Raw genomic sequence first — 17,122 nt, 5'->3', positions numbered from 1 at the left:
ACAAAAACGACAGCAACTTGTCTGTTCCCCTTCCCCCAATTCCCCAGCACTTTTCCCATCCCCCCAATTCCCCAATTAAAAAAAATCTTAAAAAAAAAGAACTTAAGGAAAGAGTGAATTTAAGCTTCTGATTGCAGAGAATTTTGAACATGTTTTCCTGGCAATACAAACATGTAACACTTCCACATCTAGCTCTCAAGTTTATAGATGCGATTTTTTTATCATGTCTTCTTCTCAAAGGTCTTCTAAATGCATCTATTCCTCTAACTACCACGGAGTTTCTACTATAAGAGTAGGTCTTGAGGGGCATCATGTTAAAATAGATATGGTCTCTATTCGGGACATTTGATTTGAAGGCATCCATACTACTACGATAGAAGTCACTGCAAGGTAAAGGGGAGCCCAAGGACTGGGGCCTCCATCCTACCTCCAGTCAACTTCATCTTAATTAATACATATGAATATTTCTAGGTAAGGAGAAGGTACCAGGTAACTTGCCTTGGGACCCAATCAGCCCTACAGTGTTCTGAAGAACTGGTCCATCTAGTAGAACACTATGGAAACAAAAGTTTGGTCCTTTCCTCGCCGAAATGAGGTTTTGACTTAACCTTAAATTTCATTTGAAAGAGTCCCTGCTATTTAAAAGTGAAAAGAAAGTACTTAAAACACGTTTCAACTGGGTTGAAAGCAGCTTGACATAGGAATTCCTAATTATAGGGAGCGGCATTTGATGAAGCAAGCAAAATTACAAAGCCAAAAACAAAGGATGCCTTAAATTCAGTCAAAACAAAAGGGTTGGAAATGACATGTGAAGTTTTTCATAATCAATACATGAAAAACAAGCCATTCACCTGGAGAACAAAGGAAAAGTAGATGTTATGGACATGGGGGATAAAAACTAAACTCATATCTCACAGATCACTTGGTGTGGGAATGTGAGAGGCTCTGGCCTCAGCTATACCTGTGTTCAAATTCTGGATCAGTCCCTTAATCAATGTGTGTGACATTGGGAAATTTATTTAACTTCTTCGCAATCCACATTCCTCAACCTTAAGATGAAAAACTGAGAAAATTATAAGAAATTAAAAGGTTGTTTTTGGATTAAGTAAATGCTCAATACATATAAATTTCCTTTGCTGTATTGTTATTGGCAGTAATAAGGTAAGCTGGTGATTGAAACATCAGTGGGAATGGAAAGATGAAGAAAGAATCTGTATAATTACACATCCCTGTCTCCCACACTCTCTCCCAAAATCTATATTCCATGCATTCTAGAAACACCTACTAAATCACAAGGCTAAATACTACACATCATTATTTTGTTTAAAATAGCTGGTTCAGGATATAAGGAGGTGATGGTGTGACAAAGTGCTTTGTGTTACAAACCTCAGTAAAAGCCCTAAAAGTACTAGAACTGGCAATTTTTCAAAGTTAAAAACTATCACATTCACTAAGGAACCCAAGTTCATACTGAATTTCTCATCCATGTTCCTTCCTCTTGGGAGAAATGTTATGCGTCTATTAATGTGCTTCCTCCCCAATGGCAGAAATCATGATTCCCATTACCATTCATCCTTGTCAGCATCACAATTGCAAAAGTGCCGAATGTCCAGGCAAATCTCATCCAGGCCACATTCACATTGCTGAACTCCAGGAGGAGCACCTCCCCAGTAAGGGTGCCTTTCTTTGGACCGCCCAATCCACCAGGTAAATGGGACTCCATCTAGAAAACAAGCGATTTCACAGGTCAGAGTGGAGGAAGCCTGGGATATCACAGCAGGTATCACAGAAACTGAAATAAAATGTCCTGAAGAATACCCACATATCTTCCTTCCTCTCTTGTGTTCTTTCTTCCCCTTTCTTGTTTCTTTCTCTTTCTTCTTTCTTTCTTTCTTTCTTTCTTTCTTTCTTTCTTTCTTTCTTTCTTTCTTTCTTTCTTTCTTTCTCTGTTTCTCTCTCTCTCTATATATATATATCTATTTCTATACATTTCTATATATATGTATACACATATGCACATATATAGATAGATATCTATATCTATACTTATCTATCTATCTATACATATGCACATATAACTAACATGCTCATGGAAAGTATTTATATAGTAGGATACTGATTGATCACAATATTCAGAGGCAGAGTCAGAAACTTAAATGTTTACCAAATCAGACAAGTATGACAATTGAGTAAAGTGGGCCAGATTACAGAGCAAAAATCAATTAATATATAGACACAAAAAGTAGTTTTCCTAAAACTACCAAAGGGCAAACAGTCCTTCTGAACACTGGGCCTAGCCCATATAAGGCTGGTCTGTAGCCTCCAATTCTGGTTTACATAGTTAACAGCAAACTGTTATTGAGTCTTGTCTTTGTCAATTTCGTTCTATGCAAAATGTAGTAAAATCTGTTGGAGATATTTTTTTATGATTGGGAATACTTCAGCAGATCAAAATTATGATTCATAAGATGATAATGTATCCAAAATCATACATGTGCTTAATACATCATTAGGCTGAATGGGGTTATGTTTAGGGTCCTTTTAGAAATTGCTGTTTTGTTTCTGTTGAGTATATAACAGCCATTTAACATATATTTATTTTTGAAATGAAAGAAATATTTATTAAGGTTTATTTTTCATGATTTTCCATTTTAAAGTAGATTAATAATATTGTCTGAGAATGCTACTATGGTGAAATTTTGCCTGGTCAGTATTTGATTTTTATGCAGCTCCTGATTTACAAACATGCAATTAATAAAGTATGCATTTATACAAATAGCAACAACTTTCCCAAATTTCTTTCATTGCTAATGTCCCATGAAAGTCACTGAGGCATGGAGGAAGAGAAATGACAATCTGGATTGTCCAAGAATATGTAAGTCATGAGAAAAAGACGGGGAAGGTACCGTGAAAAACACAAGTATTTTTGGGGTGGTTATCAGGGGCAGACAGCCTGAAGGACTATACTAATGCCAAAATGTCACTCTTCATTCTGCCTAAAATGTTATTCAAGCCCTTTTGTAATCTTTTAAAGCAGAATTCCACTTAGAGATGTCTGTTAACCAGTCTTTTTAAAGAAATAATTATTATAAATGATGAATCCATTTACCTAGTTTCAAACAATTATAAGCCATTGAACATCAATTCAAATTAATTGCTTGCTTTCTAAACCCTAGCTCATATAAGCCCCACTCAAGTGGCCTAGAGGGCTGGTGGGTTTATTTAGAGCATAAAGTTATTTCAGGACTGGGGTAAGTTTAGGTGGATCTACTCAGTATGTGAGCCCAGGCAACAGAAGGCTAAACCATTGTGTATTTGAGTATGTTTGCCCTTGTTGGCATTGTGTCCAAGAAATGACAAAGAATCTCTCCACCTTTCCCTCCTTCTAGTGTTGCCCAGACCTCTTGCCAGATCAAATAGTAAAGTTCAATGTCACCATGGACTATTTTTGTATATGAGATAAATCAAGGTTGTAATCATAGTAATAGCATCATTATTAATGGTAGGGGTTCTGGAAAACCAATTTGTGTAGAGATTCTGGTACATATGCTGCCTTCTGGTAGTTTACCAATTCTTATTTCGTGTCTTAAACCCCTAAAGTTCCATCAGCAGCCAAAGGCTTTGTGTTTTGAATTCATCAGTGTCTTGTACCACTGAAACTTGCGGCCCCTCCTCATGTCTGGAAATCAGAATACAAGTTGCAAATTGTTTTAACTGATTGACAGTTAATGAGTGAGGAGAAAAGAAGGGGGGAAGAAAGAAAATACACACATGCGCACACACACACACACACACACACACACACACATTTGAAACCAGTTTGGCTGCTGGATTTTCCTCCTAGATGTTCTGTCTTTGTGTTTGCTTCCCTGTGGAGTACTATAATAAATAGAGAGAATGCATGTGGAAAATGAGGATTAAAAGTGGGATGTATTAGCCTTATTTCATGACTCTATAAATGTGGGCAGGAAGAGAATCTATACCCTAGTAGCTGCAAATTTGTTCCATTGCAGAAATTGAATTTATTTTCTCCTGATAGAAAGTTCTTTCAAAAGTGAGAGAACAAAGCATTATATATATATAATTATATATAATTATATATATATAATTATATATATAATTATATATATATAATTATATATATATATAATTTTATATTTATATTCGTATGCGGACTACAAAAGTAACAAAAAAACTAACAAAAAACCTCATACATACAGACAACAGAATGGTGGTTACCAGAGGGGATAGAGGATCGGGGAGGTCAAAGTGGATAAAGGTCAAATACATGGTAACAAAGGAAACTAGACTTTGGGTTGGGAGCACTCAACAGAGTATACAGATGTCAAATTATAAGCTTGTACATCTGAATATTATATAATGTTATTCATTAATGTTATTCATATAAATTTAATATAAAAAGTGATAGATTTTAGGAAATGCTTTGATTTACTCTAGGCCTTTGCATTGACCATATGCTCTTTTCCACTGCCATTTCCTCCCGCCTACTAGTATTGATCAGAGTTTATCTTTTTCATAAAGTTCTAGCCTGACGACCCTAAAATTGTAATGCACACTTCTTCACAACACACCTTCCCCTTACTTGTCCTGATATTTCTATAGCTTTGTCCTTTTCTAAATACTGAAATTATGTAATTATTTTTATTGTCTACTCCCCATAAATACATTGTACTTATTTGAGGGCATGTTTAATTTGTTTATTTGTTTTGGTGTTTAAGTGAATTAGCACAGGTGTCTAGAATATAATAGCTTTGGGAATATTATAGATCTTCAGTAATATTTGTTGGATGAATATATATATATATATATATATATATATATATATAATGAGATAAGACAATTAAATTCACGAACTTGTTGCAACAATGCTACTAACTTTTTTTGCTATCAGAGGGATTATTCATTATGAATTTGTACCAGCTGCACAAACAGTTATCCAAGTTTACTAAAGGCTGCGTGAAAAAGTTAGATGACCTGAACTTTCTGCCAACAATTCATGGCTCTTGCATCATGACAATGCACCAGCTCACACGGCACTGTCTGTGCAGGAGTTTTTAGCCAGTAAACAAATAACTGTTTTGGAACACCCTCCCTACTCACCTGATCTGGCCCCCAATGACTTCTTCCTTTACCTGAAGATAAAGGAAGTATTGAAAGGAAGACATTTTGATGACATTCAGGACATCAAGGGTAATACAATGACAGCTCTGATGGCCATTCCAGAAAAAGAGTTCCAAAATTGCTTTGAAGGATGGACTAGGCGCTGCCGTCAGTGCATAGCTTCCCAAAGGGAGTACTTTGAAATTGACTGTAGTGATATTAAGCAATGAGGTATGCAGCACTTTTTCTAGGATGAGTTTGCAAACTTAATTGTCTGACCTCATATCATCCTTTTAATGTGTTGTTGTGTTAGATTTAATAGTGTTTTGTTTTAGGTTTTTGTGTCTGTGTTCATCAAAGATATTGGTCTGTAGTTTTCTTTTTTTTGTGTGATGTATTTTCCTGTTTTTGGTATCGGGGTAATTTTGGCCTCATAAAATGTGTTAGGGAGTATTCCCTCTTCTTTAACATTTTGGAACAGGTTGAGAAGGAATGGTATTAAATCTTTGAATATTTAATAGACTTCAACAGTGAAAAATTCTAGTCCTAGCAATTTCTTTTCTGGGAGGTTTCTAATTATTGTTTCAATTTCCTTGATAGTGATGACCCTACTTGCATTTTCAAAATCTTCATGATTCTTTCTAGGAATCTTGTATGTTTCTAAGAATTAATGAGTCTATTTCCACTAGCTTATACAATTTAGTGACATATCGTGTTTCAGATTATTCTTGTACAATCCTTTGTATTTTTGTAGTATCTGTTGTAACTTCTCTTTCATTTCTAGTTTTATTTAATTGATTCTTTTTTCTTTTTAATAGGGTGTCTAGCAAGAGGTTTCTCAATTTTATTTTATTTTTTTCAAAAAAAACAGCTGTTTATTCCATTACTTTTTCTACTGTCTTTTTTTTTTCTGTACTTCATTGAGTTCTGCTCTGATTTTTATTATTTCCTTCCTTCTACTGACTTTGGGCTTTGTTTTTTCTTATTTTTCTGTTTCTTTAAGGTGTAATGTTAGATTGTTTATTTGAGTTTTTTTTTTCTTTAGCTAGGCCTGTAATGCTATAAACTTCCCTCTTAATACCAATTTTGCTGCATCCCAATAATTTTGGTTTGTCATATTTTTATTTCACTTTTCTCTAAGTATGTTTTCATCTCTTCTTTTATTTATTATTTGACCCAGTAGTTGATCAGTAGCATGTTGTTTAATGTCCACATATGTGTGGATTTTCCAGGTTTCCTCTTGCAGTTAATTTAATTTGGTATCACTGTGGTCAGAAAATATGCTTGGCATAATTTCAATCTTCTTAAATTTATTGAGACCAGTTTTGTGCTCCAACATATAGTCTATCTTTGCAAATGTTCCATGTGCACTCGAAAAAAATATGTATTTTGTTATTTTAGGATGAAATGTTCTATAAATATCAATTTACCTATCTGGTTTAATGTGTCAGTTAAGGCTGACATTTCCTTAGTGATTGTATGTCTCAATGATCTATCCATTGCTGTATGCTGGGTATTCAACTTCCCCACTATAATTGTATATTTGTCAGTTTCTCCCATTAAGTCTATTAGTAATTGCTTTATACAGTTTGGTGCTCTCAAGTAGGGTGCATACACACTGATAAGTTTTATGTATTCTTGATGAATTGTCTCCTTTATCATTATAAAAGTCCATCTTGTCTCTTGTCTTACTTTTTTTTTTTTAATCTTGAAATCTATTTTGTCTAAGTGCAGCTATGCCCACTCTTGTCTGGCTGCCATTTGCTTGGAGTATAATTTTCCATTCCTTCATTTAGAGCCTCTGTTTGTCTTTGGGGCTGAGATGAGTCTTCTGAAGGCAACAGTTTGTTGGATCTTGTTTTTTAATCCATCCTAGTACTCTGTGCCTTTTGATTAGTAAATTCAATCCATTTGCATTTAGGGTGATTACTGATATATGAGGACTTACTATAGCCATTTTATCTTGTTTTTTGGTTGCTCTGCATCTCCATTGTTTCTTCCCCTTTATGTTTCTGACTGATAGTTTTCTATGGTTTTTTTCCCCCTCTGATTGATCCTTTTTTATGTTTCATGCCTCAGCTCTGGATTTTGTTTTGTGGTTTCCATTATGCTTGTATAAAATGTCTCATATATACAATAACCCTTCTGAGTACAATTTATCTTCATTTACCTGTACACATTCAGTCTTTTTCTTCCTTCTCTTTTATGTTCTTGTTGTCACATAACATAAAATTATCCCCTTTTATGTTGTGTATTCAATACCATGTTTAAGTAGTTATGGTTATTACTTAATATTTTTATTTCCTCTAACGTCTATGGTATAATTGTTTAATATCTTATTTTGAAGTAGAGTGGTACTATCCTACTTCTGTCTGTTTATCATCTTATGCAAAGATGTGTATACTTTGTCCTTTTGCTTCCAGTAAAAGAGCTCTTTCAACATTTCTTGTAATGCAGGTCTTGTGGTAGTAAATTCTCTGCTTTTGTTTAGGAAAACCTGAATTTCTTGTTCATATCTAAAGTATAACTTTGTTAGATATATTATTCTTGACTGGTCATTTCCATCTTTCAATTATTTTGAATATTTCCTTCATTGTCTCCTGGCTTGGAAGGTTCTTACTGAAAAAACATGATGTTAATCTAATGGTACCTCCTTTGTAGGTTATTCCTGCCACACTCCCTGGACCCTGGTGGACTTGTTAATTCTTCCTCTGTCATTAACCTTTGATGGTTTTAATATAATATGTTTTGGAGAAGGTCTTTTTGGTTTGAGAGATTTAGGTATTCTGTTGGGTTTTTGTATTCGAATGTCAAACTCCTTCCACACATTTTAGAATTTCTCATCAAGTATTTCTTTGAATAGACTATCTGTCCCATTCTCCCTTTCATCTCCTTCTGGTATACCCATTATCCTTATGTTGCTGTACCCAATGAAGTCAGTTTGTTTGTGTGCTTGCTTTACCTGCACCACTGGCACCTCCAGGACCTTGACAGGGTGGTGTTGCCTAGGTTTTGGAGAATGCCACATATTTCCCAGGGTGGTGGGCATCCCTTTTGTATCCAGTTTGTCTCAGTCCCAGAGTACCACTCCCATTATGGAATATGATGGGAGATGGGGATCGGGATCTTTGAGCTTCAGATGCTGCCTACTTGATACATATGGCTACCAGCCATGCTGTACTAACCGAGGCTTGTCAGCTGCCTCAACCATGTTCAACCTCTTCCAGGTTCCACTACAATGGGGTGAGCACAGGAGATGAAATCGTAATTTTGCGGCTGTGCCTCTATGTCAGTAATGGCCATTGCAAGCCCATAGCTTTGCCTTCCTGCCAGCAATGGCTACCACAAGTGACCTTGCCACTTTGCCAGCACTGGACACCACTAGTAGTTTTGCTTCTCTGCCAGTTATGGATGCAAGCAGATTTGCTTCTCTGAAAGCAATGGCTGCTATGTTTGCCACATCTCCACACCTGCCACTGGGATTCAATGCAAGGGGAGTTGCATTTTTCAGGTATGCTGCTTCTACTCTTCTTTCTCTCCAGGCCGCAGTGTGTGAGCTGCAGCCAGACTCCTCCACTGCTACTGCATCAGCTGGGTCTACGGCATGCTCTGAATTACATAGGCGGAAAGCATCTCTGTTCTTCCCTTTGTTCTACCTTCCCTGCTCCTTCCCACACTCCCACCTTTAGATATAATGATGCTTGGATGTCTCAGATGTGTTCGTGTGTTGAGCAGAGGATCCTTTGTTGAATTATAGTTGTCCAACTTTTTGTAAGTTTAAGAGGGGATACAAAGAGTTCTTCTCAGTCTGCCATGATACTAACATCACCTTATCTCCAACTTTTTAAACAGCAACTTTCAAAATTTTGATGAAGCTCTAATAGAAAGTTTTAACAGAAAAAAAGTTAGTGAAATAGGCAAACTAGAACTTAAATTAATCAGGTTTTTTGTTACAAACTAAGAATTCACTCTGACACTTTCAAGCTAAACATATTTATTAGGAAGATACCAGCCTGCCACAGAGTCATGGCCAAGGAAGAAATGGGCTTTAGGTTAATGGGACAACCAAGTTGCCAAACTGGCCTGACAAGGGAACCCAGCCTAGCTCTCTGCACTTGAACATCAAACATCAGGAGACCTACTCAGCTGAGGCAGATATGCTACTGGCATCATAGTCACTTCCCTAAAAGGATCTCAGGCCAGCAAGCCTCTCACCTCACAGAGAGATGCTTCTGTGGAACCTGCACAAATGGAACACTAGCTTCCTGGAGAGCCTGCTGCCCAGTGCTCACCTCCCAGTCAGAATCTCAGATGAGTGGTCTGATTGGTGAAACACCAATAACATCCTGCATTGCAGCTAGAGGGCTACTGGGTATTTAAATTCTGTCTTCCCTGAGAAGCAGGACTCACAATGTGTATTTTCATTAACACACAAAGGCCACTCAAAAGCCGATGTGCAGGCCTGAGTAAGACACATGTCCATTGTGGAGCTAAACAGACACTTGGGATCACTTAATGGATCAGTACTTTGAACTACTGAAATCTCAATTTCTTGCATAAAATGGGATTATTAATCCTCATATCTACACCATGAGAGGTTTCTGATAAACAGAGGAGTCTGAGATGTGTGTGTGTGTTAGGAGTGGGCGAAACAATATTTTTGTGTTGAGAGCCAGGTGACCTCACACAGACAGAGTAGAATGAGGAAGAATGGGGTTGCACCCCACAGCGGCCTACACCTTGTGTTGATCTATAGTGAAAGAAACATCAGCACACTCTTTACGGTTCTGGAGCCCGAGGCTCTAGGGTTTGAGAGGCCAGCCCCTTAGAAAGGAAGTAGTGTTTTCATACACAGCCCCAGCAGTGATATACAACACAAGAGCTTCCTTAAAAGCGGCAAGGAGAAGACTGTGGAATGTATGGGTCTCTCTAGTAGACCACACCAGGAACTCTGCAGTAGACCCTGAGGCCTCCAGGTGGTGAGGTCTTCAGTATGCAGGATAAAGAAAATACCACTGAAGAAATGCATTAATTTGTATTATTTCTATGCATTTGGAATTATTATTGTCCTGTGACCTCAAGTCACATACAAACAAGGTTTGAGGAAATTCAGACTACACATACATTTAAAAATAAATACATAAAATCTTCCTAAAAAAGTGTATAGCTTAGAGTGAATGACTTCAGTATATGGCAAGAAATGGCAACAGGAGGTGATCACTTGCCCTTTGTTAATCCAAACAGAATATCACCAAACAAAGGTCAATGGTATTTATCATGAGGTTCATAAAAATGAGAGTAGGAAACATTACTGAGCATGTGCAGGTTACAGGCGGTATTCTAGTGTGCTCTGCATGCATTAACGCATTTAATGATCACAACTATCCTATTAGGTAGGCACTTTCATCTTTCACTTTCCAAGTAGACAGTGAGGCAGAGAAGGATTAAAGAACTGCCTCAAGGCTGGACACTAGAAAGTTCAGAGTCAGGATATGAATCCAGAAATTCTTGCCCAAGAGTCCCTGGGCTTAACTCCTGTGTTATACCACTGCAGTGTGGTGTGTGGGAATATAATCCATGATTGAAAAACTTAGGGCCTTTCAAAAAAATATGTATGGGTGGATTTAAGTTATAAGAGATAATTAAAAAATTGCAAGAAATGGATAATTTTTTATATTCACTAAAATAAAGACAACACAATAGACATATCTAACCTATTATGGATTCATACACAATAATAATGCCACAATAATAATTTAATGTTAGTATTTCTAGCTAGGACCTTTTCAGATTTCCCCACCCAGGTTTTAAGGAGATAATCATGAGTGTGTTTGGTTTTGTTGTACACAACATGCAAACTGAGAGGTACAGTGTATGCCCTATAGCTGGACTTCCTTTTAAATGTGCAGTGCCTTTCTGAGTTTTTACTCACATGTTTTTATGCCCATTTACTAGGACCTGACTGTTCCCCAAGTTTTAAAATAGCTAAAGTATTTGACAAAGAAATTAAGACAGAAACTTAATGCAGGACCATCATTTAAATTATTCGGCATAGCACCCTACACAGGGTATGTAGCCTGAGGTTTGTCCATAATAACTCAATACCGGGGAGCTTCCCTCAGGTCATTTCAGCACAGCCAGGCCCTTTACTTCTTAATCAGCACAGGGGTGAAGTCAAAGGCTATGCACTCTTTCTCTAGTTCTGGGCTCCAATGCAGAAACTTCGGGTGCACTTTACCTCCTATTTAGATTGCCAGTCCATAAATTGCTATTATTCTAATTATCCTCAAGATAGTAATGAAACATAAACTTTGAAAAGAATTCTCAAAAATTGCATAAAAAAAGCTGAAAACAAACTCTGCATATTCTAGACTTATTTTATAATGGGAGTTTGAGTTTGGGGAGGAAGTGTGTGTGTGTGTGTGTGTGTGTGTGTGTGTGTGTGTGTGTGTGTGTGTGAGAGAGAGAGAGAGAGAGAGAGAGAGAGAGAGAGAGACAGAGACAGAGAGAGAGAGAGACAGAGACAGAGAGAGACAGAGACAGAGAGAGACAGAGACAGAGAGAGACAGAGAGAGAAAAGAGAGAAGAGGAGAAAGAGAAGCAATATCCTATTCCTCCCTTTTGACCTCAGAAATTTGAGCTCATATTAACTCCTCTATGAACATTTTCAGAAAAGTATTTTATCTGAATTGAAAACATTACAAAGGTCAAATCTAAAAATTTTGCTAATGAGTGCATCATAAGCACACCACCCTGACTCTAAATTTCCCTCCAGTGACACATTTATCTGGTACCCACAGATCAAGAAGAGAAAAATCACAGTAAGTTTTATAGAACACCTAAGCATCAACCCGACCTGTGAATACTTGATTCAAGTTATAATTTTCCTAATATAAGAAATTTAGGAGAAAACATGAAGCAGGTTAAGTGTACAAATTCATGACTTAATCACCATGAGGTGTTGAACAGCATTCAACTTAGAGATCCTTCATTAATCTTGCAACATTTAAATTAAAGTGTGGATAACCTGGGAAGCAGTAAGCACAACAGCCTGCCAGTGATAACTACAGCTACAGCTGGGAGAATTTGCTCTGTTCTCACTGCTGTGAACAGCCCACACATACCTCCAAACAAAACTAGAACGGTTCTGGAAAGTTCTGTAAATAAGTAGACATGGTGCTACTTTGTGGGGCTCCTGTTGTCACTGATTGTCTTTATGTTATTTCTAAAGTTTAGAAATATTGTGCTCAGAGCTGTAGTTTTGGTAAACTTAATATACCCATAGGAAGTGTTTGGCCTCTCTTGTTTATTGTATGACTTCACAAATGTCTACACTGGTCAGTAAATGTATGCTATAGTGGAACAACAGGAATAGCAAACAACCCTGCCCCCTTAATGTGAGACACAGTCTCACTATTTGCTTTGTCCCTTGGGATGCGGACAGAAATGGCAGTACGAGTATGTCAGTTCAGGGTCTAAACCTTAAGAGGCATACATGTTTCCATTTGTCCTTGGGGAACTTCCCTGACACGACCATGACAACATGTCCCAGACAGCCACAGACACTCTAGCTTAGGCCTCAGTATGTGGCACTTGAAGCACATCTTCCCACCTGATGCACAGACTTGTGAGCACAATCACTGAACTTTGTATGCTGCTGAGCTTTTGCAACTGGCTATAGAGCTTTATTGTGACAATTGATAAAATACAAATTAGATATAAACTACGTAAAAATTCTGAAGGGATTATAAGGAAGTAAGTAGAATGATCACCGATGGCCCCGCTTTCAAGGTATTTACAATCTGGTTGTAAACATAAATAAAGAAACATATAGGTGGATGAAGAAAATAAAAAGAAACATCAATTCTGTTTGGACCCAGCTAATTATCTATCTGCTGGCCCATTAGTGGAAGCAGTTACAGCAGGTGCTTAGCATTTGCTCGGGAAGTCACTCCTAGAGCCCTGCTCCAGTCCTTCCCCCTTCCTTGAAGCCAATCTGAGTTCACACTCAGCCTGTTCCAACTCAGGTTAGTAACTGGCAGTGTAACCCTCACGCTCATGCTTACCTTTCCCCACATCATGCACGATGATTGCATCTTCCTGTAATTTAGATAGCAATTCTCCCCAGTGGTGATAGTGCTAGCTTGTCTATACTAGGCTCAATGCTTCCCACCCATGTATTCAGTTAGAAATTTTGCAGAGAACTTTTGAGATACAATTCCCATGGCTGATCACTTGACTGTCACCTGTCACAACTTTCATCCATAGAGTGACACAAGATTTAAAGTTTTATATAAATATAAATGATACCTACAAAAATGATCCATAAGACAATGTAATTAAATATAACAATATAAATTATTTTATATACATATATGTATATATGCTGTGTGAAGGTCATGGTGTGATATACCAGTGATATAAATTTTAATACATTTTTACTGCCCCAAAGGAGCTTATAACATTTAGGGGAAGAAGTACATGTACACAGCTAAGAGAAATGCGAGTAAGGATGACATCAGGGCCAAAACAGAGCAGTTAATAAAACCCTAGGGGAGTCCAGAATAAGAAACTATGAATTATGTCCAGGAGCCCTGAGAAAGGTTTCAGGGAATGGTGACATTTGATTGGAGGTTTGGTTTGAGGAGAATTTCAGCCACAGTGCCATAGGGAAGAATTCTGTAGGAAAGAACTATAGAGGAAAAATGAATCTGATTTTCACTACAGCATGGTTAGGAAGCAACTGATTAAAATAATCAGATTTCTGCACATCCTAAAAATACCCCATTTCATTGATTGCATTTAAGCATTGTGGGCTTAAAAATAAGAGCAGGAAAGCATGCCACCAATATTATAAGGCTAAATCATTACAGATGTTTGGACCAAAATGTCTCATTGTATAATCAACATGTAAAATATCAATAATTACATGTGAGTGCACCAAAGTGTCTCAATTGTAGGATCAAATACAAACCATCACAACATTGGTTTAGTAAAGAAGATTCTAACAATTAAAGAAAGTATTTTATATACTCTTTCTTTCTAAATAGAATATAATTTCTGAGAAAATGTTTAGTCAGAAAGAAAAACAACCTCATCCATATGAGAAAATAATGGTAGACGTTCATCAAAGTAATTGTGGTCTTACTGTTTGTTGGTCAGGATCATTAAATCAGAACATATGTCTAATAGTGTGATTAACAGCTAGTCATAGATATTAGGAATTAACATTTTTATAATGTTTTTTAATGTTCTCTTCTCCTTGCCTATTTAATTGAAGTAAGCCCCAAAAAGGGGGAGGGCAGAAAAGATTAATGATACTGCCTTCCAAAACAAATGATAAAAGTCACTTTGATGGGGTCATTTAAAGTTGGACTAGACAAACCTCTCTAGAATGTACCATAGGGATACTTCAGAATGAGACAAAGAGGTAGACAAAATGGTTAACTTAAATGATTCTATTTGCATTGTTTAAGTTTTTGTGGGAGGACATAATAGTACTTTGTATTTTGATAGTATATTTTGTCTGAAGAACTGTAATGAAGAATCCTACCAATGTTAAATGACTTGTTCAAACTCACAGGGTAACTGAGAGTAAACTGGGGCTCAAGGGTCTGGGCTGATAAGTCCCAACCCTACATGGATTGTATACTGAGAACCCACTTTCACAAAGAGTCACAGACCCCCTTTTTTTTACTTTGTAATATAATAAAATCATATGGAAATAAAGTGAGCCTTGCAGGTGAAAAAAACCAGAGAAAATGGCCAATTATTATAAGTTTGTGGGAACTGATAATAATAAATGCACACTGTAGCATTGGAATAAGATCTTTAGTTACCACACAATTTATCTGATATGACAAACTTGAAAGCAGTAGTTTCCAGCTTTGGGGTGACAAGAATGGGGGGGGATTCCATTATCCATATCAAATTGTAATGTGAGAAGAAGGAAACCTCCATTATATTATATGCCACAGAGACTTGGAATGGGGCATAGCTATTACCACAGCACAGCTTAACCTATACTGATTAATATAGTAAAAAAATAATGAATAAGAAACAGGTTTACAAAAGTAAAATACCTAATGTCTACACATAGTCTTAGAATTAGAGAATTGCAGTGAACCTAGGTACTAAAGTTAATGTGTCTATTTATACTAGGAATCCTAATTAAAAAAAAAAAAGAGTCCAGCATTTATTGAACATGTAAAATATTCCAGGCGGTTTCATCCACTTTTTGTATCCTGGTTTATTCAATCTCCACAATGACACTAAGGAAAATACTTGTATCCCATTTACAGATGATGAAACAAAGGCATTAGATAGAGGATTAAATTACTTGTCAAAGGTATACCTCAGCTACTAAAGGACAGAATCCAGCCAAAGCCACAGTGATCTCTTTAGGTGATTACAATGGACTCGAAGGTAAAATTGGTGCCTCCACTGTTGTTCCACCCCCCAAAAGTTATTCTATGGCAGCAAAAGGGGACTGTTAAAGTCTATACCAGAAGATTTAGCTCTCTGATTAAAATCTTCCATTATAATAGTGAAATCCAAACTCCTCACCATGGCCCCTAAGACCCTATCAGTCTGGTGCCTCAAGACTTCTCAGCCTTATTTCATTCTATGCTCCAGCCCATTCCAGCTGCAATGGCCTTACTATGGGCCTTTGCACATGCTCTTTTATGTGTGCTGTTCTCTGCTCATATCCATCCTTCCATGGATTTTTCAGTGGCTGATTGTGCTGTATTATTGGATACTGAAATTAAATTTCACCTCTCCCCCTTTGGACATTTTTAAAGAACTCCAAAGTAACTCCATTATTTTCATAGCAGTACTATTACTTGAAGCCATTCTTTTTGTTTTGTTATGTTTTTGTTTGTTTGTGCAACATGTCCCTGATATGTCACTCCTCATTAGAATTAGAGCAAGGGGCTTTTAAATCTTATTCATGACTATGTACCCAACATGTGCCTGGTTTGTGCTGGGATCTCAATCCACATTTGTTGAATAAACAAATGACTAAGTGCCAAGAAAAAGAAACATCAGCACATAAGGATTCCCCTCAGATGACATTAAAAAAACAACTTTATGCAGGAACAAATGTGAATACAATGCCTTTAATCTCTATATAGGTATATTCATCTTTGGCATATTATTAAAGAAAGTACCATAATTAAAGAAATCAAGTATCTTTGCCATTTTAGTGATAGGCCCAGAGGACACCTACCAAATGTTTGAATAAGTGCTTACTATAAATGTGGAATGGTGAGATCACCATACAGAAAAGTATTCATTCATTTATTTAACAAAACAACATAAAATATCTACAATGGACAAGGCACACGTCTGGTTATAAATAAAAAATACAAAATAGGTATGAGGCCTACCATTAGGACTTTCACAGTATAGCAGGTGAGGGAAAAAATGTTATACATGACATTTAATACAAGTTAGAATGAAATAAATTTGAATTAGAATTTTAAGCAACATCTGGAAAGTAAAGAGTTTAACATGGCTAATGTTTAGTGAAGAGTGTAGTTCTAGGGGAAAACTCTATAGTCTTTATTTTGAATACGACTGGCATTTCTGTTTCCCAACCAGCAAAAATAAAATTGAATTTCTATACTATTAGCACTTAAAAATTTTACTATCTTATTCAACCCTCCCAACAAATCTGTGAATATTTTTATTCTCATTTTATAGATAAATTGATGTTAATAAGTTAAGGATTAGTAAATGTCCCAAGCTCTCACAGATAAAAAGACTTGAATTTAGATCTAATGGCTCTAAACCCCAATAATAATTTTAATATATTATATATATAATATTATATATATAATTATATATATAATATTATATATATATATATATAGGGTTGTCAGAAAAGTCATGACATACTTTGTCTATGATTTTCAAATGTAATTCATTTATATAAAAAACCAAGATCAATCAATGATATATAGCCCATCTTATTCAATAACCTTTTGCCATCTTTCAG

The 17,122-nt window shown here is 36.4% G+C and overlaps 1 protein-coding gene across 2 annotated transcripts in view; it reads right to left on the bottom strand.

The window, feature by feature from the left end:
- CNTNAP5 (contactin associated protein family member 5) overlaps positions 1-17,122 on the bottom strand; it is a 464,696-nt gene that overhangs the window by 179,427 nt on the left and 268,147 nt on the right. For both annotated transcript variants that reach the window (XM_019626328.1, XM_019626329.1), the window contains one exon: positions 1,567-1,723. In XM_019626328.1, the coding sequence (XP_019481873.1) occupies positions 1,567-1,723 (157 nt within the window). The remainder of the gene's footprint in view (positions 1-1,566; positions 1,724-17,122) is intronic.

The sequence above is a fragment of the Hipposideros armiger genome, unplaced genomic scaffold, assembly GCF_001890085.2.
Source record: "Hipposideros armiger isolate ML-2016 unplaced genomic scaffold, ASM189008v1 scaffold_665, whole genome shotgun sequence".
NCBI classification, from domain to species: domain Eukaryota; kingdom Metazoa; phylum Chordata; class Mammalia; order Chiroptera; family Hipposideridae; genus Hipposideros; species Hipposideros armiger.
The sequence above is the reverse complement of the archived record's forward strand: the minus strand, read 5'-3'. Positions and strand labels throughout refer to the sequence as shown.